The sequence below is a fragment of the Dendrobates tinctorius genome, unplaced genomic scaffold (genome assembly GCF_039654945.1).
Source record: "Dendrobates tinctorius isolate UK_male_01 unplaced genomic scaffold, ASM3965494v1 ptg000016l, whole genome shotgun sequence".
NCBI classification, from domain to species: domain Eukaryota; kingdom Metazoa; phylum Chordata; class Amphibia; order Anura; family Dendrobatidae; genus Dendrobates; species Dendrobates tinctorius.
In genome coordinates, this window is record NW_027361684.1 from 16,818,054 (window position 1) to 16,843,745 (window position 25,692).

Sequence of the window (25,692 nt, forward strand, 5' to 3'; positions counted from 1 at the left end):
GAATGACTTTTCAACACAATCATCGTTTGGAGTTATGAAAGTCATTCCATGTAATGAGGCTTATGTGTCCTGTGTGGTTGGACTGTTGTATGATAATTGGGGAGAAAAGCACAGCAAAAAGGGAAATCTTGAAAATGTGTCTGCTGTGGTGGGTTACTCCCAGTCTGTGACTGTACCCTATTTGGGACTTATGTGTGTTGCTATCATGAGATGACGTCTTACACTCATCTGTTTGTTTCGCAGCTGCTTTCTGTGCACTTTGACTCAGTAAATATCATGGTTCTCAATGTGGCCACCTCAGAGTCTCTGTGGCACATGACGCTAACAAAGACAGCCATTGTACTGGACAGCGATGGAAAAAGGTAACCATTTGCTTTAGTAACTGATCCTTAAAGGGAATCTGTCACCCCTGGATGAATTTAAGCTATTACTATGGGCATACAAGTAATAGAATGTTTAAACCAGTCTTACCTGAATGCCTCATAGCTGCGGTGCAAATGTTGAAAAAAAATCAATTTTAATGTTATATGTTAACGATTTCTTCCATGATCCAGGTGTGCAGTGCCTGGCAGAAATCCCTGCCTCCTGACTTCATTATAATAGCACCCATCAGCGTCATACTAACCTGTATTGAGCAGTTGCAGCGTTGTAATTCCACCCATGCCTCATGCACTCGCATGGTTATGTGAACCTTATCCGCCCTTCTATGCCCAGAGTCTTCATCGATATTCTGCACAGGCGCCCGTGAGTCTCCGCCACTGCGTAGGTCAGTGTGATGTGCATGGGAAGGGGTGCTATTATAATGAAGTCAGAAGCCAGGGATTTCTTCCAGGCATGAAGAAATCTTTAACATATAGCATAACTGCATTTCTCAACATCTACACTGCAGCTGTGAGGCATACAGATAAGACTGGTTTAACCATTCTATTACCTGTATGCCCATAGTAATAGCTTAAATTTGCCGGCACTATCTCCATGAGTGAACGCTGCTGGGGTAAATAAAGTTAGTTTCCTCCCAGCAGCGGGGCTCTAAGGCTTTTGCAAAATCCGCAGATCAAAAGACCTGCGGTTTATCATCTCCACAATTGAGGAGATGGTAAACTGCTGCGGAATCCGCAGAAAGAATTGACATGCAATTCTTTCTGCGGATTTGAAACCGCAGCAAAATCCGCGCGGAAAATTCCGCAGCATCTGCACAGCGGTTTTTGATTTCCATAGGTTAGAATGCTACTGTACACCGCAGCAAAATCTGCTGCAGATCCGCAGGGCCAAATCCTCTGCGGATCCGCAGCAGAATCCGCAGCTTGTGCACACAGCTTTAGTGCGGGCGCCGAGCAGGTTCAGAACGCTGTTAATAGTGTTATTTTACGTGAAAGGTCACCTTTAATACCACACGACTGATATATCCATTATGGAGCAGAACGGGGCTTGTGGAGCGGGATCAGTTCTACATGTGGCATATGCTGTCTAAATTTACATAGCCAGCATCTCTGTGGAACAACCGCAGCAGAGCCGGGCACCACTAGCTGCTGTTAACCATTTAGATGCAGCTGTCAACCTCTAACAGGGGCATATAAATGGAACAAGCAATGGTGCCCGTACACACCGACTTTACAGGTTTTGGAAAATAAAGACAGAAACTGACCTTTTTTTTATTTTATATATATCAAGAAAAAAGGGCAGCACTACCAAAATAATATAGTAGGTGCAAAACCTATTCAGCAGTGTCCAAACAGCCAAATTAACAAAAGGAAAAAAAATAGGCAGCACTCAAATTAAATGTGAAAACAGTGGATACTTTACTGATCCTCAGGTGGCAACGTTTCAACGGTGACCCGTCTTTGTCAAGCTTGACAAAGACGGGTCACCATTGAAACATTGCCACCTGAGGATCAGTAAAGTATCCACTGTTTTCACATTTAATTTGAGTGCTGCCTATTTTTTTTCTATATATATATATATATATATATATATATATATATATATATATATATATATATATATATATATATATATATATATATATATTTGAGATATAGATATATATATCTCAATCATGTAATGCTATTCTGTACCGCAGTTATGTAAGTTCGTCACCTAAAATCATAGGGCCCCCAATTTAGGTTAAATGGAGGTGGGCTGCAGGTTCCTCCAATGGCAACATGTCTTCCAGATGGAAATTCAGCGGGGCAGATTCCTCTCTCTGACATCTGTCAGGACAGAGTCACAAGGTTTTATTGATATCTGTGGGTTCAAACGACTTTACTGAAGTGTGTACCTGGGCTTTTAGGTTTATTAGGTACGTGGCTCATGTGATTGGCCCTATTAACAATCAATTAGGATTCCATGGCATTGGGTTGAAGATATGGTAGATCCAGCAGAGCCGAAAACCACATCTCAAGTGTGAGCAGAGTCTGACACCTGTATCTGTTTCTCAGTATGTTGTAAATCTATAATGTGTTCATGTCTAAAGCTTAAACCCTACCGAGAAATACTTTATTAATGTCCTGTTTTCCGTGCAGGGTGGACTGTACGCTGAGCCTCACCCAGCTGACCAGCAAGTTACTGAAGAGCAGTAATCAGGTTCGTATCATGCACAATCATCAGGGTTTTCGGCTCCCAAACCCTCAATGGTTACCACTGCTCCTCCAATAATTTCCTACCTCTCCTAGTGGATTATTTGTACACCTGAAGCAAAAATGTGAATCATTCCAGAACGCAGACAAAATTATCTGAAAATAAAAACCAAAATAAAAAATGCGATAGCATCCATATATGAGAGGTGTCACTTTGCTGACCACTTTGCCCCCTGTGATTGCAGGATGATGCCTGTCTGGCAGAGCTCTCTCTAGCTCTTACTCTGGAGTGCAGCATCCATGAGAAGAGCCTACAGGCAATCGCTCTGCGGGTGCGGAGCCTGAACGCAGAGATGCACGAGGGTCTGTTCCACAGTGACTTGCTGCAGAAAAGTCTGGTCTCAGCAGTGCAGGCCGACACCGAAGAGAGCAGCAGTACGGAGGAAGGAGACAACTCAGGTCGGCACCAAGGGCATCAAAAGTGAAATGTTGACACAGCTAGAACGTGTCCGCTCCATATCAATCACTATCAGTATTTTCTGTGGGCATAAGAATGGTTGGGATAAAAAGTGACTGCTTCCAAAACACTAATCTGATTCTTGGAATTAAGAAAAACAAACAGCATTATGATTGCAAGATGTGATCATTGTTTTAGAAGCTTTTGGTCTTTATACCAACTGAGGCACGTACTTTATAAATTGCAATTTTCATGTAAGTGGAAGTCTACACTGGACTGATACAATACAGAATCGGGTGGAAATTCTGCAGATTGCAGCCGTGAAAATCCACAGCATAAGGCCATGTGCGCACGTTCAGTATTTGGTCAGTATTTTGCATCAGTATTTGTAAGCCAAAACCAGGAGGCGAACAATCAGAGGAAAAGATTAATAGACACAAGTCTCTGTATTTATCACCCACTCCCACAAATACTGATTGTGTGAACGTGGCCTAAATCTGACAATCCACAGCACAGGTGTTTTATGCAGCATGTGGATAAGATTTGGTAAATTGTCACCCACAGTGCTTCTATTTGATACACTGGTGAGCTTCCATCTTCAAATCTGCCTACAAAAACCCCTGCGGCATATTTACTGTATGGAAATCATGGGGCCTTTTCCTTAGGACTGGCATCGCAATATGTCAGTCGTAATGAAGTACAATGCGTGCATTAAGAGGAGCAAGCCATTTAATGAATTCGGCACATCTTCTCAGTGGCATGCGCCTCGCCAGAAAAGTTGCTCAAGTCCGTGGCTGGAGTAGCATTTCTCCCTTTAGAAATTCCACTCTTATGGAATATGACAGGCCAAGTGTCTGTCTCTAGCTTCACTGCATCTGCTTGTGTAACGTAAACCTTAGTGGTGTTTGGAAAATAATGGAAATCGTTACCAATAGTCTTTTCTGAGCATATAGTTATCAAGTGTCATTATGGGTATGTCCGTAATTGATTAGGAACTTGTGAATATTCCTTATTCCTGTCCCCCCTAACATCCTCTATCTGAGAAGAGTCTGGAGGCTTCATAAACATTAGATAGTCAGACAGTCCATTCCCTTTCCATTCAGATGTTCTCTATTGGGAGAGTGGAGTAAGCCGCTGCCATCTTACCTGCCTGTAGAACAAAAGGATGCAATGTTAAAATTCACTTTGCCTAATCCTTACCTTTTGCGACATATTCTGACATATTCTATCTCGGGAGGCCACAATACACATTAGATGTCAAATTTATGGGGCCTTAAAATTAGTTCTGGTGGTGAACAGATCTGAGCATCACAGCTCTGTCCAGTATGTAGTGCCGGCTGCCGGGTCCTGCAGATCAGCTCCTAGTTAAAAGAACAAATTGATTGTAAGCCAAAATCAGGAGTGGAACGGTCCGAGGAAAAGCATAAAAGAAACATTTGCACCACTTTTGCATTTTTCAGCCACTCCTGGTTTTGGCTTACAAATACAGGGGTAAAAAACTCACCAAATGCTGAATGTGTATATGTGACCATAGTGATCTGATCATTGGAGGTGCCGTGTATCAGACCCTTAGTGATCAGATCATTGGAGGTGCCGTTTATCAGACCTTTAGTAATCTGATCATTGGAGGTGCCGTGTATGGACCTTTAGTGATCTGATCATTGGAGGTGCCGTGTATCGGACCTTTAGTGATCTGATCATTGGAGGTGCCGTGTATCGGACCTTTAGCGACCTGATCATTGGAGCTGCCGTGTATCGGACCTTTAGTAATCTGATCATTGGAGGTGCCGTGTATCGGACCTTTAGTGATCTGATCATTGAAGGTGCCGTGTATCGGACCTTTAGTAATCTGATCATTGGAGGTGCCGCGTATCGGACCTTTAGTGATCTGATCATTGAAGGTGCCGTGTATTGGACCTTTAGTAATCTGATCATTGGAGGTGCCGTGTATCGGACCTTTAGCGACCTGATCATTGGAGGTGCTGTGTATCGGACCTTTAGTGATCTGATCATTGGAGATGCCATGTATCGGACTTTTAGCGACCTGATCATTGGAGGTGCCCTGGATCAGACATCGTGATCTTGATAGGGAGAGAGTTAAATTAACCCTTCACGGTTGAGCCAGTGATGTCCAGATTATTCCACAGAGTGTTGCTAGCAACTCAAATGACCAAACGGAGACGTGTCTCTGGAAGGGGCGATCCAAAGAGATCGGTATCCCGTTTATTGTAGTCACTTCTTTTATAATATTTTGCTTAATTATGCAAGGTTCTTAACTACCCAGCCCCTTATCTTTGCACCTGATGAGAACAGTCTGGTTTCATGACAGCCCATGCCAATTACAAAAATTTATCTTACAGCAACAAAAATGAAGAAACGAAACCTTCAGAGAAATGGAGAAGTGAAACTTCAGCTCGGATTTTAGTTTTAACCCTTCACAATCTGATATTGATGACCCCTTTAACTTTACACACTAGCTAAATGTTACCATGTTCTCTCTGAAATTAAAATCAAAATACTGATTTCTCGTTCGCCTCATTGGGGGACACAGAGACCTTGGGTGTATGCTGCTGCCACTAGGAGGCTGACACTATGCACAAAAAAAGGTTAGCTCCTCCTCCGCAGTGTACACCCCACCGACCGGCAGAGAATTCCTCAGTTTAGCTTAGTGTCAGTAGGAGGTGGACACGGGTCTTTCATTAGACCCATATCTACCTCGTCGTGCGTCGTTCCTTTTCAGGTTCTACGGAGGGATACAGAGTGAAAAGTCACATCTGTACTCCCACATGGAGTCTGCAAGTACGGCGTGTACTGCCACCCCGTATCCTTGCAGTTCTCCGCGGCAGGACCAGCCAGACGGACGCCGACACCAAGACGTGCCAGCGACTCCAGGGGTCCTTGTCGCCAGTCTCCCTCCCCCTCGCCTACCAGAGCCTGTCGGTTGGATGAGACGCAAGACTTCTTCAGACAGGTAACGGATCGTGGATGGGTGAGTATTTATTTACCTGGCTGCCCATTCCCGACGGTCGCCTCTTCAATGGTCACAGGGGAACCCCGGTTGTAGGCGCTGCGGTCGCTCACAGTCGCCACAAAGCTATAGGCAGCTCAATGTTGCTGGGCATCCCCCCCTTCCCTCCCCCCTTTCTGGGAACAGGGAGCACAGGGTTTTTTCCCATTGGGAGCGGCTTGCGACTGCGGCGTCCCACTTTTTCGGACCTCCGCGCCGACCCCCTGCTGACAGGCGGCCGCCGCAACTAATTTAGGCCCCGGCTTCAGTTCGGGCCTACCGCTGCGTCGCGGCCACGCCCCCCGCCCCTTTCTTCTAAGCGGGCTTCTCTCCCGCTCTTCCCAGGCCCTCCCACCGCCTGTCCTTCACCTGCCCAGCCTGTTATTGGCTAGAGGGCGGTGAATTGTTAACCCTGCGTGGTGCTCCGCCCTCCCTCCTCTCCTGAACGCGCGCTTTTTCTCAGGAAGGCGCCATTTTCCCAGCCTGTTAGCCGGGCACCAGCTCCTCACTGGATAGCATCTTCTAGCCTCCCTCTCGGGCCTCCTCTCCCGAGTCAGGGGAAGCGCTTTCGGACATGTCATCTGAGGGGATTTTAGAGCTGGATTCAGACCAGGATGCAAGCATGAAGGTCACAGTGCAGGACCTCATTGCTGCGATCCATCATACCTTCGATATTGCTGACTCCCCTGCGAAATCCTCAGATCAGGAGGTTTCGTTCAGACGGGCAGAAACTCCCTCCAGGGTTTTTCCTTTCCATTCCGAGTTTGGGAAAATTTTTACCAAGGAAAGAGAGGATCCGACCAGACGCTTTCAAAGAGGAAAACGTCTCGGCATACTCTACCCATTTGCTAAGGAGCTCACGGACAACTGGTCGGCCTCTCCCTCGGTCGATCCGCCCGTGTCCAGGCTATCCAATAACACGGTTCTCCCGCTTTCAGGCGTGGCGTCCCTAAAGGATTCTAATGACAGGATTATAGAATCCCTGGCGAAGTCTGCCTTTGAAGCGGCTTCAGCGGCGGTGTGTCCAATCTTTGCTTCATCCTGGGCAGCAAAGGCCATAGCCACGTGGGCAGACAACCTTCGTCAGGGCATCTTAGATAAGGCGCAACCGGAGCATTTGGCCGATCTCGCCAATCAGATCTCCCATGCTGGGGACTATCTTCTCTCCGCTTCCTTGGATGCTGCATCCTGTGCAGTTCAGGCGTCAAGCAACGTTGTTGCAATTCGACGTACAATTTGGCTAAAGGCATGGCAAGCGGACTTGTCTTCTAAAAAGTCCCTCACTAACCTGCCTTTTCAGGGGGTGCGCCTCTTTGGGTCCCAATTGGACCAGATTATTAAGGACGCCACCGGAGGCACGAGTTCACTCCTCCCTCAGTCCAAGCCTCGCAGACCCCCACTAAGGCGTCAGTTTCGACCCTTTCGGACTTTCCGCCGTTTCAATACGGCGGACAACTCCTCCAGCCAACAGAGACCGCAGGCTCGCCAGGAGAGAAAGAAAGTTTCCTTCAGACCCACTCCTTCCTGGCGACCCCACTCCTCCCAGGGCAGACCGCCCAGATCTAGATCTGGACGGTCTACTTCAGCATGACTATCATCGGGCACGTGAGGGTCCTTTCCAATTGGGAGGTCGACTTCTTTCCTTCAGGGACGTTTGGCTGGCCGCCGTGGAGGACGCCTGGGTCAGGGAGGTCGTATCCTCAGGATACAAGATAGAGTTCGTCTCTCTCCCACGGGATCGTTTCTTCGAATCCCGGCCTCCAAAGGATCCAGCCTTGATCCCGGGGCTCTCTACGGCTATCGCCGCTCTCCTCAGTTCCGGGATGATTGTGCCCGTTCCCGAATCGGAGCACTTCACGGGGTTCTACTCGAACCTGTTTGTAGTGCCGAAAAAAGACGGCGCAGTTCGACCCATCTTGGATGTCAAGCTGCTCAACAAGAGGGTCCGCCTTCGCCACTTCCGCATGGAGTCGCTTCGCTCGGTCATCGCCTCCATGGAGGAGCAGGAATTCATGTGCTCAATAGACATCCAAGATGCCTATTTACATGTTCCAATTTTCTCCGGACATCAGAAGTTCCTGCGCTTTGCGATTCGACAGCACCACTACCAGTTTGTCGCACTGCCCTTCGGTCTTGCCACCGCTCCCAGAGTCTTCACGAAGATCATGGCTGCGTTGATGGCTTTGTTGAGAGTCAGAGGCCTCGTTCTTTTCCCGTACCTAGACGATATTCTGATCAAGGCTCCCTCATTCCAACAGGCTCACCAAAGTTTGTCAATCGTCCTGGACACTCTTTCCAATTTTGGGTGGATCGTCAACAGGAAAAAGTCCTGTCTGGTTCCTACCCAACGCCTGGTCTTTCTAGGTCTTCTGTTCGACACTCGTCGGTCAAGGGTCTTTCTCCCACAAGAAAAGATTCTCTGCAGCAGGAAGTACGATCGCTGCAGACCTCGCGATTCCCATCCCTCCGTACAGCCATGAGGGTCCTGGGAAAGATGGTGGCGGCGATAGAGGCAGTTCCCTTTGCCCAATTTCACGCCAGGCCTCTCCAGCAGGCCATTCTGTCGAAGTGGAACAGGTCGCCTCGGTCCCTGGATCGCCCTGTCCATCTTTCTTACCGGATCAAGCGGTCTCTCAACTGGTGGTTGTCGTCACCTCTCATTCTATCGGGTCGATCCTTCCTTCCCATTCACTGGCAGATAGTAACCACAGATGCCAGTCTCCTCGGTTGGGGTGCTGTGTTCCGCAACCACACTGTTCAGGGTCGATGGTCGGATCGGGAATCAGCGCTGCCGATCAACGTTCTGGAGATTCGAGCGATCCATCTTGCTCTGGTCCACTGGGAAAGGCTCCTCAAGGGACTGCCGGTACGGATTCAGACAGACAACGCCACAGCGGTGGCATATGTCAACCGCCAAGGGGGAACACGGAGTGTCTCAGCCCTGGCGGAGGTGTCCAAGATTCTTCGTTGGGCGGAGATTTCCGTTCTGACAATTTCCGCGGTTCACATTCCCGGCGTAGACAACTGGGCCGCCGATTTTCTCAGCCGCGAGGGTCTCGCGGCGGGAGAATGGTCCCTACATCCGGAAGTGTTTCATCTGCTCTGCCTTCGGTGGGGAACCCCGGATGTAGACCTCATGGCGTCTCGCCTCAACAGGAAAGTCCCACAATTCGTGTCCAGGTCTCGGGACCCTCTGGCAGTGGGCGCCGACGCCCTGGCCGTTCCTTGGTCCCAGTTCGAACTTCCCTTCCTGTTCCCTCCTCTGCCTCTTCTTCCCAAGCTGTTGAAGAAGATCAAGGCAGAAGGACTTCCGGTCATTCTCATCGCCCCGAATTGGCCCAGAAGGTCTTGGTTCGCGGACATTGTCAACCTTCTCGCGAACGCCCCCTGGAAGCTTCCATACAGAACAGATCTGCTGTCTCAGGGTCCGATTTACCACCCCAATTCTCGGCCGCTCAATTTAACGGCGTGGCTGTTGAGACCGAGGTTCTGAAACGAGCAGGATTTTCCGACCACGTAATTCAGACCATGATCCGAGCCAGAAAGCCATCATCTTCCAAGATTTACTACCGTACTTGGAAGGCCTATTTCACTTGGTGTGAGACCAATGACGTCGCGCCCATGTCCTTTTCGCTCCCTTCAGTCCTAGCGTTTCTTCAGGCAGGATTGGATGCGGGGCTTGCCCTCAGTTCCCTGAAGGGTCAAGTTTCGGCGCTGTCCATTCTGTTTCAGAAAACGTTGGCTTCCCGTCCTCAGGTTAAGACCTTTCTTCAGGGCGTGGCTCACACGGTCCCGCCGTACCGGGCGCCCTTGGATCCATGGGATCTTAATCTGGTTCTTGAGGTTCTGCAAGGTCCGCCCTTTGAACCCCTCAGGGATATTTCCCTTTCTCTCCTTTCTTGGAAGGTAGCATTTCTGGTGGCCTCACCTCTGTCCGGCGCGTGTCAGAATTGGCAGCTCTTTCGTGCCGCTCTCCCTTTCTGGTTCTCCACCAGGATAAGGTAGTTCTGCGGCCTCCGCCCTCGTTCCTTCCGAAGGTGGTGTCCTCGTTTCACCTCAACGAGGATATCGTGCTACCGTCCTTTTGTCCGAATCCAACTCATCCCCGAGAGCGGTCCTTGAACAAGCTGGACCTGGTTAGGGCGGTAAGAGTCTATCTGTCTAGGACGACTTCCTTGCGAAAGACAGAGTCTCTTTTCATTATCCCTGATGGAGCGCGGAAAGGTTACCCGGCGTCAAAGGCCACCATTGCTCGCTGGATCAGATCAGCTATCCTGGAAGCCTACCGTGTTAAGCGTCGCGGAGCCCCTCCGGGTATCAGGGCCCACTCTACTCGGGCAGTGGGTGCCTCCTGGGCGGTGCGCCACAGAGCTTCCGCACTGCAGCTTTGCAAAGCTGCAACATGGTCATCGGTTCACACGTTTGTGAAATTCTACAGAGTCCACACCTACGCTTCGGCGGACGCCAGCCTAGGTAGACGGATTCTGCAGGCCGCGGTGGTGAGTCCGCTGGCCTGATGGAAGTTTGTTTCCCACCCCAGGGACTGCTTTGGGACGTCCCAAGGTCTCTGTGTCCCCCAATGAGGCGAACGAGAAAACAGGATTTTTGGGTTGCTTACCGTAAAATCTGTTTCTCGGAGCCTTCATTGGGGGACACAGCACCCTCCCATGTTTAACAGCTCCTGTTCTTACTTTGGTTGAATGGTTACAGTTGAGTTGTTTATGTTGTCAACCTATTCTGTTACTTCTCCTACTGCTTTCTCACTAACTGAGGAATTCTCTGCCGGTCGGTGGGGTGTACACTGCGGAGGAGGAGCTAACCTTTTTTTGTGCATAGTGTCAGCCTCCTAGTGGCAGCAGCATACACCCAAGGTCTCTGTGTCCCCCAATGAAGGCTCCGAGAAACAGATTTTACGGTAAGCAACCCAAAAATCCTGTTTTTAGTCACAATGTGAAAAATTTATTTGTTTTATTTGGAAAAATGATACGTTAGACCAAGTATTGAACAAGTGTTCAAATTTGTTACTGTTTTCCTTTTCCCTTTATAGGAGACATCATGGCTCCTAAGTGGCTGCAGCTCGTAGCGCGGTTACCTTGTAAGCTGGATGTGGGGTTTGAGAGCAGCACCGTGATCCTCTCTATGAACAGTCAGCAAAGGTAATTCCTGTGTGAGAAGGTGGACGGACAAGACATAGGAGATTGAGTTCTAGTTGATGTTTAGCTCCCTGTTGACTCCTCAGGCACTTAAACTGGACCCTGAAACTTCTGAAGTTTTCTTATACGCGGGAGGAGGATCAACTGCCCATGCGAAAGTTCATAGGCAACTCCGAACTGGCGCAGATGAGTTCTGAGCTCCTAATAGAGGGTATGTGGAAAGTTGTAACTGCGGAAAATAATGCGATTGCAGATTCAGTATGGAGGATAACTCTGGCTTTTGTCTTCAGATGGTTTGCTACTGTCGCAGAGCCGGCAAAGGATCCTCTGCCTAAATCATCTAAAGGCCTGTGTTCAGGTGAGATACAAACATCGGTCTGCCCCTAGAATCTTAGTGCGGTGTACATGGTTCTTGTGGCTTGACGTTCACTTCTTATTACCCTCCGTACACCCTTTAGGTCAACTCTATCGATATCCAGAGTAGCGTGGCCCTCAATACTTGCATCATCCACTACCGTCACCAGGAGTTCTCTCATTGGTTCAGCTTGCTGGCACTGGATCGCCAAATGCATAGGGTCTCTAAAGCCTCAACCAAAAATAATCGGTAAGATTAGACCTTGTAGCAAATTCTCAACTACTTTTTTAATTATATTTCTAGACTGAATTTGTGGCCTTGTCCATTTTAATTCTGGTTTAGATGGTGCTATATGAACAAGTTCTTTGTTTCATTTCTTTCATTCGCTGAGTAGTCTGAATATTTAGTTTACGAATATAGGTATTTTTGGCTCCGTTCCTCTTTTCTTCTTATGACTTACCCCATTGGTTTATAATGAGATTTGGTTTGCCCATGATGTTGACAGGGATAACACAAGCTCTGCATGAATGCTGCTTTGTTTCCACAACCTGTGATAAAATTGACAGTGGAGTAACGGATTGTTCACAATGCCTTGTAGCCGTCTCTCCCTTTGTAGCATGTGTGTCCATGTTATTTATGGGGTTTTCTGGCTTCGGAAAAAGCCTCTTTCCCAGCTGCAGTTTGCCTAAAGTCAAAGCCTTAGCGTACAAGTGTGCAGTCACTATGTGACTGCAGACTTGTGAATGCTCAAAGTGTGCGCCCTGCGCTGTAAGGATTTTCCGGGAGCAGGCTATCATATGACTGAAAGTATGCGATTTGCATACTTCTGGCCACATTCCGACTAGACGTGTCCGGCCACGCTCAATCCACTTACATTGAGCGAGACCACACCCGACTAGTCTGCATATGACCACATGTATTCAAAACACATACTTTCGGTTACGCACCTGCCACGATGTGAGGATTCACAAGTCTGCAGTCACATAAAGTGACTGCCTTGAGAGTTGAACACGAAGGCTAGATAACCCCTTTAAAACAAGCAATCTGTCCTTTACTCACCCTATAGCACTGAGTTTCTACTGCTGCTCCCAGTGACTGTCTGCAACGCTAATGTCTCATCGATTGCACAGCAGGCAATCGGTGATCTCAGCAGTTTTGCACAAGCTGCTGAGCTCAGTCATTAACTAGAGCGCTATCAACGTGACTTGAGCGCTACAGACATAAGTGCAGTCTCAGAGTCTCAGCAGTGGGAAGGGTGAGTAAAGCACAGTTTTTGTTTTTAAGACCCCATTAAATATATTTTAAAATATATTTCTTTGTGGCAGGAGAGGTTGCACTCACAGTCCCCTTACCCACCTCTCTTATAAATGAGCGCCCAATCCCTTCCTCTTTTCTGTTGGGGGGGGGATTCAGAAGCCCCCCCCCATTCAAATGTATAGTATGCCTTTAATATGAACTTGTTTCTCTCTTTAATTGTTAAAACTCAATTTATTTGTAACGAAAAAACAAATTCAGGCTATAGATTTTATATGATTATTGCCTTTTTCTGTTGAAGACCACTTCCTGTGATATCGGCCCCAATAGTTTTCAACTTGAACATCTCTAATGTCAATGTGTCTGTCCAGCTTGATGAAGCGCAGCCCTTTGCTGTAGGATTTTCGTCCGTTTCACTGGGTACGTCCTGTTTTATGGCAGATAGCCATCCTAATTTACTAATGTGTCGCTTTACAGTGCAAACGTAAGATCCTAGAATATGTAGTGACAGTGATCTAGGTGTTTGGTAAGGTTACTAATTTTGGGTTTATCCTGCAGAGTTCAAGCATCTGCGCACACAGAGTCTCCACCAGAGGGCGCTTCTCACTGTCAGCAATCTCTGCTGGAGAGTGGGCAAAGATTCTCATATCCAGCAAGCCCTGCACCCACCAAATACGCACGTGTGGGGCGATGCTTTTGTGCTCGATTCCTTTAGCTTGCAGGTAAGAAAGAAGTAAGACAGACGATATGAATCCTCCCAAGTGTCTATTCTGGTTTTCTTGTCTTACGGTGTATGACATCAATACGGAGGAAAATCTGTAGGGGTAACTTTTAAATAAGAACATTATATTGGGGGACGATCCATCAAAGCTTTTTCACCAGTTTTGTTTTTTATTTCTGGCGGAAAAAGCTTTGAAGAGTTGCATTTTTTTTTTTTTTGGTTGCAGAAACGCAAGGTTGCATTCACCCACACTTGCCCCATCACTGACAAAGTGGGTGGAAGGCGAAGCGACCTCCACTCCTTAAGCTCATGATGAGCGGTGGAGTTCTCTACACCACAATCTTATTGCTGCAGGGACTCTTATCTGCACCCGCCCCAACGCGCCTTTCCTGATGCATTAAGAGGAGTGAGCCTTTTACTGAATCAGGAGCTTCCGCTCCAAAATGCCCCTCATCAAGACCGGCGAGAGAATCGCCTGCCATTGAGTATAAAAAGAGTAACTAATTGATTCTTCGAGAAGGCATCTGTGGTTTTCAATTCCTGAATTATCAGCTTTAGTATTCAGTAATGTTGTATTGCAAACATGGATGATAAAGGAGGATGCTCCGCAAAAGACCAACGAATATATGTTTTCTTAAAGGAGTTGGCCAGTCTAAAATAATAAGTCTGCAGTCACTCTCTCACTTCAGACTTTTAAATGTCCCCATCACACGCACTGTGCGTAGTGAGGATTCACAGGGTTCTGAGCCAGGAACAGCAGTGATGTATGTGTTATTCATACTCCCAGGCGGAAGGCGTCTAGTGGGCATGGCATCACTACATACAAGTGTGTGTGGACGTCTAGTGGGCAGGGCGCGGTCTAGTGGATACACCCAACTAATTTGTTCAGTACCCTTGTATGGAGCGAGGCTGTGCCCGCTAGACCGCTTCTGCCCAGGAGTATGCATATCACATGCATCACCGCCATTCCCAGCTCAGAAACCGGTGAATCCCTTCACCGCGCAGTGTGCGCTGGGGGGGGGATTGAACAGTCTGCAGTCACACAGAGCGACTGCAGACTTATTTTAGTTCGGACAACCCCTTTAAACATTAAGTAAACTTTCTTCAATTTGTTGGAAGTGTAGAAGAGAAGTGAGAAGTTATTTACGTATTTGGTTACGTTGTATTCCTATCAGTTTTGGCTCAAGATTGAGCAGTTATTAAACTTTATACTTCAAACATCCATTTATCATAGAGCTCAAGTATAGTAAAGCTTATGTGATGCACAAAAGGCAGCTATAAACGTCCCCTTTACTTTTCACATTATCAATGAGGCCAAAATCTTAATCCCAAGAAATTGGAAAGGCCATAGAACATCTTGTATTAAAGATAACACCTTCTCATTCCCCACGCTTGGCTTGGCCCCAGTAAAATAAAAAAGCCTATACTCTCCTCCTGTGCTGGCACCATCCAGCGGTGTCAGCACTCGTTCTCCCCAGGGCTCTGGTGCGGTGTTGTGACACATGACGCTGGTGCCCAATCAGCACTGCCGTCACTGTCTCCACCTTCTGACGAATTGAACATGAAGAGGAAAGTCAGGGATCAGCGGCAGCCCGGACTGCCTCTTCATGTACAATTCATACAAAGGCGGGGACAGCGACGCCAGCACTGATTGGGCGCCGGTGTCATGTGTCACAACACGGCACGAGAGCCCCGGGGAGAGCGAATGCTGACACCGCTGGAATGGTGCCAGAACAGCAGGGGAGTATAGCCTTTTTTACTTTATCAAAATCTGGAACGGATGGTTCTCTTTCAAATTAAAATATCCTGGATTCTTTACTTTTTGATATCATCACGATTTGCTCTTAACCACACGTGACAAAATTTAATCACAACATCCAGGTGCATAGATATCATGCGGCCCCATAGCAAAAGTCCAAATTGAGCCCAGCCCCACGAAATAAAAAACATAATTATCAGGGTCACAGAACAGAATAGAACAACTTTGTAGCTCTTACAAAGCAATTTTGCTTTTATTGAAGCTGCGAAGATATCCCTTTCATGGCCCACATAAAGTGTGTTGCCAACAAAAGTCCCCACCAAATACAGTATGATACCCCCACAGGGTATCATGACCCTACATAACCCCTCTCCCACAAAGTGTGATACACCCACAGTGACCACCAACACAGTATAATGCCCCCACAGGGATCCCAGCCCAGTATGACTGCCTCCACACATAATATGATGACCTGCAAACAGTATAATTGGCCCCCACATAGCCCTCTAAATAGTATAATAGCCCCCACAATGTACACATTGATTTAAAAAAAAAAATGTCAGATGCACAGGGAGCATGGTGGAGGAGAGAGCTGACGACTCCCTGCTCCATCATTGCTTTCATCAAGAATACACCTATTTTGACCCTGTGTTAATAATATGTTGGATGTGTTATTTTTTCCTTTCTCTTTTTATTCAGCTACTGTTTAAGTGCTTATACATTTTTGATAAATGTTATGCTACTTAAATGCAATATGAATGAAGAGAAATTTACAACGTTTTACAATTTTCCATGCTGAGCAAAATAAATAAAGGGAAAAAAAAAATAAAATAAGGTTTTTCTTTGAAACTTTTTGTATTTTTTTATCTACTTTTGATCATTGCTAAGTAATAAACAATTTAGTGTTGCTCGGCTTCTACACAGTGAGATAACTACTGTCTTTGTGTCTTTTTAGGGCAGCTACAACCAGTCAATAGGTGTCTGTATCATGCAAGCCGACACGCTCTTCATAGAGTCCACTGTGCAGGGGCTGCAGGTAGAGTTCTCAGATACGTGTGCGGAGTGTCTCTCGCGGGTACTGAGTCTGATGCCCGTGGCGTCTAAACCGCCTGTGCCATCCCCACAAGATCCACTCTCTCCTGTCTCCCCGAGTGGGGAGCTAGGCAGCAAGTTGGCCCTTCTCTGGAAGGTGGATGCCCGAGTGGAAGACGTTGACTTGTTTACATTGTCCACTTTAGTGGGTAAGTCCATTTTATACACACTTTTATATACACTTTGGACCCGATTCATCTTATGCATTTTTTTGGGAATTGTTTTTTTTTATTCTCATTTAATTTTTTTTGTCTTATACTGTTTGTTGTGTTCTTCAAAAATGATGCTCGCCATTCAAGAATTTTGAGCACAATATTTTTTTTCTTTTTTTTATTTCTTTTACCATTTTTGCAGCAAATTAGCACTAAAAGTTACCAAAAACTGTCATATGCAAATTTGAGGACTTGAACTCTAGCGTCACCTATTGGAAGTAGCAATACTAAGTCAGTATCGACCCTTTAACGAGCCTTGCCATATGACTTGGGATGAAAGCCAAACCCAAATCTACATTTCCAATAGGTGACACTGGAATTAAAGTTCTCTTCCTCTTTAATTTCCCAGTGGATTATTGCATGGCCTAGAAGTCTCTTTACACTTGCATTTTACTCTCCACAAGGAAAGACCATACCCCTTAGACTTCCAAAATTTCAGACACATGTTTATAATCATTTTAGGGGGGCAGTGGAGTAGCGTTGCGCCAAAATTTTGCAAAAAGTATCAGCTTATGAAACGTTTAAAAACAATCTGGAAACGCCAAACCCTCACCCACAACTATTAATAGAATAGAATTGTGTGAACACACACAAAATAGATTTTAAAAAAGGTGCACATTCGATAATAAATTGGGGCTTTAGTTTTCCTTCTTCAAAGTTGCATATTGTTTTTCAATCTCTTTTTATTAACGCAAATAATCCACTTTCTGCTTGACATCATGGCTATAATGAACTCCTATGTATGCAGTACGTAATGGGGCATGGGCCTTGATACATCTCTACTAATTGCATAGATACTTGGGACAGATCATATTTAGCAGAAACTATAGTTATTACATTAAAAATTTCAATTTGGATGCTGAAGAGCCACTGATGGAGGTCCGAGGCAAGGGGGGGGGGGCTACGGACTGTCCCTGTGCAGCCGCATACATGATGCTCCTTCTGTCTGTTTCACTCTTCCAGATGTACATCCACAATAAGTAGGGGAGAGATGGAGGAATGACTACAGGATTACACTTTTGTTGAATTTTTGTTGTCTTGCCAAAGTCACGTTATACTAGATAGACTTTGGGGTTCTCCAGAATTAATCCTTGATTCAGGAGTTGGTCTGCACAATGTTCAGGAACCTGACGAAGGTCAGATGGAGGCATGTGGGTGATCAAGTTAGCGAAGAAGTGAGATTTGTAACTAGTAAGACCTAATACACCTTAGACCATAGTTGTATAAAATTCTTGACTTCAACTAAATCGGTCTTTCGTTGTTGAGTTTTTCGATGGTGAATGATTGAGCAACGATCGATATTGGAACGGCCAACATCTGTAGTCGTCCAAGGAATAAATTGGGCATGTTTCATGTTTTTGCACGATTAATGTACAAAGCAGGATTTGCTAAATCATCCCAGACAGATGTCTGTCCAGAAGTCTCCAAACAGAGGCTGGACAGACATCTGTCTGGGATGATTTAGCGAATCCTGCTTTGAGCAGGGGGTTGAACTAGATGGCCCAGGAGGTCCCTTCCAACTGTGCCATTCTATGTCCGTGGCATAGTATATCTGTGCTGATCATATATATATACTAGCTGAAGAGCCCGGCGCTGCCTGGGCATAGTAACCAACTGTGGTTATAACAAATTGTAATGATTATATTGCACATAAAAACCGTGCATCTAATCCTATTCTGTCCGTTACTGACTGCTGAGCCGTGTATCTAATCCTATTCTGTGTGATACTGTGTGCTGAGCCGTGTATCTATTCCTATCCTGTGTGATACTGACTGCTGAGCTGTGTATCTAATCCTAACCTGTGTGATAGTCTGCTCAGCTGTGTATCTAACTCTATCCTGTGTGATACTAACTGCTGAGCCATGTGTCTAATCCTCTCCTGTGTAATACTGTCTGCTGAGCTATGTATCTAATCCTATCCTCTGTGATACTGCCTGCTGAGCCGTGTATCTAATCCTATCCTGTGTGATACTGGGCTCCCCCTGCAGTCTGTGTCAGAGGGTGGTCTGTGTTGGCACGGTAATAAATTGTGTTATTTCCAGCTTTACAGAAGGACGATAACACCATAGAAATGATAAGAATAATAGGCCTCAGTTACCACAACTGTCTACAAAGAAAACTGTTGCTGATGGCAACCAATCACAGCTCATTTTCTTTATCGCCTTATTGGGGGACACAGATTACCATGGGTGTATGCTGCTGCTGCTAGGAGGCTGACACTATGCAAAAAACAAGAAAATTGACTCCTCCCCGGCAGTATACACCCACCGACAGATACCAAGTACCTCAGTTTGTGCTTAGTGTCTGTAGGAGGCGGACCGGGATCTCCCCAGATCCGCATCTAACCATTTTCTTTTAGGTTTTTTGTGTGTGTGTATTAATCTTTTCCCATTTATTTTCCAGATTCTACATCGGGAAACAGGGGGTAAATGTTCACCCTGCTTTCCCATATCATGCGGCTGAGCGAGCAGTGTGGTGTCGCCCACATCGCAACTCTCAGTACCGCAGGCAGGACTTTTTCCATATCACCATTCGGTGCTATGGGCGGACGACAGGTGGCCGGTCCTTGCCAAAACAACTCCTCATCCCTATCCTAGGACAGGGCTGAGAGGAAGACGGTAGTCGCCATCGCTCCCAACAAAAGGACGCCGTCTTCTACGTGACACGGGTAAGAGGACCTCTCCCAGCGGCCTGTCTGCTATGCATGCCGCTGCGGTCATCCTCTTCAGGGACGTCAGGTAAGACCCTAACGATCCCTTTAGCCCCGTATGTCTTCACAAGCAGTGGTTTCAAACTTTGAATTTCCCACCTCTACTCCCCCACTGCAGCTGCGCGCATCACATCGCAGCCGCGCTCCGGTTATACTAGGATCAGGGAGAGAGGCACACAAGGTCTACTAGGACACAGGGGGGTCCTTGTAAGCAGCGGTTCAACGCAGGCTCACCTTTTATTATCGGCGCCGCGGGCATCAGTATAAGAGCTCGGCGGGGAGGAAGACATGGTTTCGCTTTCAGCGCGCTCCCTCCTCCCTGTTCGGAGCGCGCTCCCCTTTTCTCTGGGCGTGAATTTCCACTCTGGGCGCGCTTTTTCTCGCGCCCATTTCACACCAATCACAGCACTACTTTCTTTTTAAGGACGTCAATCTCCATTTTTACCGCGCCCCTCCTCTGCCATTGCCTAGTCTCGTCACGACGCCAAGTGCCGCCCACCGAGATCACAGCCAGCTTCCTCCTGCAATTTCACTGGCTTCCTGCGCTGCTTGGGGGACACGTCAGGGTCCAGCTCGTCAGAACTTCGGTAGGCTCGGCGCTTAATGGAAAAATTGTCTCTCCTCTGCAGCCCTTCTATTTAGTGCAGCCTTTAGTGCAGCCATAGTGCTCAACATACCTATGTTTAACCCTTCAGCGGCGCTATCTTTCAAGCCCACCCTTATCCACTACGCTTGTGCACGCTGTAAAAGGAAGTGGGCGTCTGGTCAGTCGTCTCCCCTCTGCCTGTCCTGCAGCCCTTCAGCTATGTCGGCCTCTCAGGAGCACACCGATTCCCGGGATGAGGGCACTTCCCCTCTCCCAGAGTGGGCCGTTGCAATGTTCCAGTCGGTCTCCGATCTGACTAAAGTCTCTCAGTTCCTGGTCCAGGTCCTAGAACGTTAGCCTCAGCTATCTACAGCCACCTGTGCACCGACCGCCTCTCAGGGTGAGTCGTCCGCACCTGACCGCGACCTTCAGAGGGACAGGCCGAGTAGGATTTCTAGGAAGCATGTTCTGTCTGACTCGTCTTCCAGTTCGCTAGGCCCGTAGGCTTCTCAGAGGTGTCCTTCTCCGTCTTCAGAGGACGACCCTAGGTCTGACGACGATCCCCAATCGGGATCTAGTTCAGAAGCAGATAATATATCTAAAACGCGGAATATGGTCGATAGTCTTCTTTCTGCCCTCTTCCAAACCTTGGAAATTAAGCAGGACGAACCTCCTCCTCAGGAATGTTCTGTTCCATTTAAACGAGCGAGGCCTCCATCCCGAACCCTTCCAAACCACAAGGAGTTCAATACTACTCTAACCAAACATTGGGAGCACCCTGAACAACGCTTTTCAGGCCGCAGGTACTCAGATGTCCTGTATCCCTTTGATGTAGATCTGCTCACAAAATGGACCAAAGCCCCCGAGGTGGATCCTCCCGTCTCTCGTATAGCCTCTAAGACGGTTCTATCCCTTCCGGACGGGGCATCCCTTAAGGATCCAACAGACAGGCAGATAGAATCACTGGCTAAGTCTATTTTTGAGACATCCGGCGCCTCTCTCTGTCCTATTTTCGCTTTCTCCTGGGTGGCAAAAGTCATTTTAGCTTGGGCAAAAACTCTTCGTAGAGGCATCTTAGCGGCAGCTCTCCAGGACGAGCTGACAGATCTAGCAGATCAAATTAATCATGCGGGTAAATACCTCTTAGCCGCCTCCTTGGATGCGGTTGGGTGCGTAGCAAGGGCTAACGGCAACATAGTAGCCGTACGCCGAGTCCTTTGGCTAAAGTCATGGAATGCAGGTACCACCTCCAAAAAGTCGCTTACCAATCTGCCTTTCCTTGGTTCTCGGCTCTTTGGAGCCAAGCTAGATCAAATAATTTTGGATGACACTGGTGGTAAGAGCACTTCTCTCCCTCAGTCTCGGCCAAAACGCTTTTTTAACAGAAAGGGTTTCCGGCTGTTTAGGCCCTTTTCTGCCTTCTCGTCCACAGAAAAATCTACCCAGCAAGGTTCTCCTCCAAGTGACGGGTCACCCCCACCTGGACGTTTTTCCAGGGTGGGAGGCAGACTTTCCTTTTTCGCGGACGATTGGCTGTCTGTTGTCGACGATGCTTGGGTCAGGGAAATCATCGCATCCTGATACAAGATCGAATTTGCTCCCAGCCAAACAGATGTTTTTTCCTGTCTCGACCCCCAAGACTGCGGTCCCACGTTCCAGGATTCTTTCAAGCCGTCTCCTCCCTTCTTTCCGCCGGAGTGATTGTCCCCATTCCCTCAGACGAACGGTTTTCCGGGTTCTACTCAAATTTTTTCGTAGTCCTGAAAAAAGACGGGACCCTTCGACCAATCCTGGACCTCAAGTTGCTCAATCGGCATGTGAAGATTCTCCACTTCAAAATGCAGTCTCTTCGATCAGTGATAGCCTCAATGGAACCCGGAGAATTCCTCTGCTCTGTGGACATACGGGATGCTTATCTTCACATCCCTGTTTGTTTGCAACATCAGAAATATCTTCGGTTTGCGATTCAGGAAAATCACTATCAATTCACGGCTCTTCCCTTCGGCCTAGCCTCTACTCCCTGTGTTTTCACGAAGGTGATGTGACGGTCATGGCCATCCTTCGATCCAGGGGGATTCTCATCATCCCTTATCTGGACGATCTCTTGTTCAAAGGCTCGTCCCGTCAAGACTGTCTCCTGAGTCTTCACATAACCCTGGATACCCTCGGCCGTCTCGGATGGTTAGTCAACAAAGAAAAGTCCATTCTCAGACCCACTCAGGGTCTGACCTTCCTAGGCATGGAATTCGACACGAATCTGGCCCGGGTGTTTCTTCCGAGGGAAAAATTTGCGTCTCTGTCCAAAGAAATTCGAGCTCTCAAACGGACGAAGCCCATTCCCCTTCGGCTCTGCATGAAAGTTCTGGGGAAGATGGTGGCTTCCATGGAGGCAGTGCCTTTTGCACAATTTCATCTTCGCCCCCTTCAGCTGTCCCTCCTCTCAGCTTGGGACAAGACGACGTTGTCCTTAGACCGCCCCATTCTCCTCCCTCTCAGAGTGAGGCATTCCCTGACTTGGTGGGCAATGTCTACGTCAGTCCTCCAGGGGAGGTGCTTCCTCCCGCTCCAGTGGCAAGTCATTACCACCGATGCCAGCCTTCTAGGTTGGGGAGCGGTTTTCCATCAGAGAACGGCCCAAGGACGCTGGATTCCGCAGGAAGCTCTGCTCCCTATCAGTCTTCTCGAAATCAGAGCAATCTTCCTGGCCCTTCTTCGCTGGCAACCTCTTCTCGTCGGCAAGCCGGTCCGCATTCAGTCGGACAACGCCATGGCTGTGGAGTACATAAACCATCATGGCGGCACGCGCAGCATCCAAGTGATGTCAGAAGTGGCCAAGATACTGCGCTGGGCAGAACAGTACGTTCCAGCAATCTCCGCTGTTCTAATTCCAGGGGTGGAAAACTGGGCAGCCGACTTTCTGAGTCGCCAAAGCCTAGCGTCAGGCGAATGGTCTCTCCATTCCACAGTCTTCGATCAGATATTCCAGCGCTGGGGTTATTCGGATGTCGACTGCATGGCATCTCGGATGAACCACAAGGTTCCGTGCTTCGTTGCCAGGTCCAGGGACCCTCTAGCCGTCGCTTGCGATGCCCTAGTTATTCCGTGGTCCCAGGTCCAACTCCCTTATCTGTTTCCACCTCTTGCCTTGATCCCAAGAGTGGTCAAGAAGATAAAATCGGAAGGCGTGCCAGTGTTTCTTGTGGCTCTAGACTGGCCAAGAAGGCCTTGGTATGCGGAACTGGTGAACATGCTCGCGGACGTCCCCTGGAGGCTTCCAGACCGTCCGGATCTTCTCTCGCAAGGCCCCCTTTACCACGAGACTTCTCGGTCTCTGAATTTAACGGCATGGCCGTTGAGGCCGCAACCTTCAAAGAATCAGGTTTTTTTCCAACCAGATGTTTCAGATGATGGTCAAAGCCAGGAAACCATCCTCTTCCCGCATCTACCATAGGCATTGGAAGGCCTTTTTCCGTTGGTGCGACGATAAGAGTCTTTCCAATGTCCTTTTCCATTCCGTCCATACTGGGTTTCTCCAGTCTGGCTTAGATTCGAGTCTGTCTCTCAGTACCCTCAAGGGCCAGGTTTCCGCTTTGTTTATCCTTTTTCAAAGGAAGCTCGGTTCTTTACCGCAGGTTAAGACATTTCTCCAAGGAGTCGCTCATGTGGCCCCTCCTCATCATTCACCGATAGAACCGTGGGATCTCAATCTCGTTCTTAGCGCTCTCCAAAAAAAAAAAAAAAAAAAAATTAAAAAAAAAAGCGCCGTTTGAGCCCATCCAGGACATTCTTTTGTCTTTTCTTTCATGGAAGGTAACCTTTCTGATTGCCATAACATCCATCAGAAGAGTTTCTGAATTAGCGGCCCTGTCATGTCGTTCTCCTTAGCTGGTACTCCATCAGGATAAAGTCGTCCTCAGGCCCGTTCCTTCCTTTCTTCCAAAGGTGGTATCCTCCTTCCACATCAACGAGGATATCGTTCTTCCATCATTTTGTCCTGTTCCTTCTCACCCTCTTGAGAAGTCACTCCACAAACTGGACGTTGTTAGAGCCTTGCGTGTTTATCTCGCTAGGACTGCTTCACTTCGTCAATCCCATTCATTGCTGGTCATCTCCGGTCACCGGAAAGGGCTTCCGGCATCCAAATCCACGATCGCTCGCTGGATTCGTTCTACTATTCTGGAAGCATACCGTCTTCAGGAAAAACGGCCGCCTCCGGGAGTGAGAACTCACTCCTCCCGGGCGGTGGCAGCTTCGTGGGTCGTTCGACACCAGGCTTCGGCTCTGCAAATTTGCAGGGCCGCGACCTGGTCGTTCTTGCATACGTTCTCGAGGTTCTACAGGGTTCATACCCAGGCTTTGTCTGATGCAGTCGTTGGTAGGAAGGTCCTGCAGGTGGTGGTGGCGCATCGGCCGACCTAAGCCCTTCCTGTTCTTTCGTTCCTTATTGCTGTTCCCGCCCTTGGGACTGTTTTGGAACGTCCCATGGTAATCTGTGTCCCCCAATAAGGCGATAAAGAAAGATGGATTTTTGGTTCTTACCGTAAAATCTCTTTCTTGGAGCCTTCATTGGGGGACACAGCACCCTCCCTGTCTAAGTTGTACCGTGTTGGGTCCTTGAGTCCCTTGTTGGGTTGGTACATATGTTTATAGTTCCGTGGCTTCTCCTACTGCTTTCTCACCAACTGAGGTACTTGGTATCTGTCGGTGGGTGTATACTGCCGGGGAGGAGTCAATTTTCTTGTTTTTTGCATAGTGTCAGCCTCCTAGCAGCAGCAGCATACACCCATGGTAATCTGTGTCCCCCAATGAAGGCTCCAAGAAAGAGATTTTACGGTAAGAACCAAAAATCCATCTTTTCATCTTTTAAACAGCTCTGGGACAGCGTGGCGAGTTTTGAGTGGCGACTTTTGTGTTTCGACTTTTATGTGGCGAGGTTGGTGTATGTGTGGTGAAATGTGTGCTGAGGGTGGTATATGTGTTGAAGCACGTGGTAGTGTGTGGTGCATTTTGTGAGTGTGTTCATATCCCTGTGTGTGGTGAGTATCCCATGTCAGGGCCCCACCTTAGCAACTGTACGGTATATACTCTTTGGCGCCATCGCTCTCATTCTTTAAGTCCCCCTTGTTCACATCTGGCAGCTGTCAATTTGCCTCCAACACTTCTCCTTTGACTTTTTCCCCATTATGTAGATAGGGGCAAAATTGTTTGGTGATTTGGAACGCGCAGGGTTAAAATTTCGCCTCACAACATAGCCTATGACGCTCTCGGGGTCCAGACGTGTGACTGTGCAAAATTTTGTGGCTGTAGCTGCGACGGTGCAGATGCCAATCCCGGACATATATATATATATATATATATATATATATATATATATACATACATACATACATACATACATACATACATACACACACACACACACACACACACACACACACACACACACACACATTGAGCTTTATATAATAATAATAAATTTTATTTCTATAGCGCTGACATATTCCGCAGCACTTTACATTTCAGAGGGGATTTGTACAGACAATAGACATTACAGCATAACAATAATCACATAGATTATAACAAATACCGAGAGGAATGAGGGCCCTGCTCGCAAGCTTACAGTCTATGAGGAAAGAGGTAGACACGAAAGGTGGGTGGTAACAGTTGCCCTGATTGTATGGACCAGCCATAATGTTAAGTGTGTAACAGTACAGAGACAGAGGGCTAATGGATGCATAAAGCATGTGAGAACATGATGCGGGGAATCTGGTTATGGTAAAACTTTTGGCTGTGCCACACAGGGATAGATT

General features: G+C 47.5%; 1 protein-coding gene across 2 annotated transcripts in view; it reads left to right on the top strand.

Annotated features, from left to right (window-relative positions):
- Positions 1 to 25,692, top strand: part of BLTP2 (bridge-like lipid transfer protein family member 2) — a 121,862-nt gene that overhangs the window by 22,255 nt on the left and 73,915 nt on the right. For both annotated transcript variants that reach the window (XM_073565523.1, XM_073565524.1), the window contains exons 5-14: positions 244 to 362; positions 2,523 to 2,583; positions 2,822 to 3,035; positions 11,088 to 11,196; positions 11,280 to 11,404; positions 11,484 to 11,551; positions 11,652 to 11,797; positions 13,104 to 13,222; positions 13,361 to 13,524; positions 16,238 to 16,523. In XM_073565523.1, coding sequence (XP_073421624.1) covers positions 244 to 362; positions 2,523 to 2,583; positions 2,822 to 3,035; positions 11,088 to 11,196; positions 11,280 to 11,404; positions 11,484 to 11,551; positions 11,652 to 11,797; positions 13,104 to 13,222; positions 13,361 to 13,524; positions 16,238 to 16,523 — 1,411 coding nt within the window. The remainder of the gene's footprint in view (positions 1 to 243; positions 363 to 2,522; positions 2,584 to 2,821; positions 3,036 to 11,087; positions 11,197 to 11,279; positions 11,405 to 11,483; positions 11,552 to 11,651; positions 11,798 to 13,103; positions 13,223 to 13,360; positions 13,525 to 16,237; positions 16,524 to 25,692) is intronic.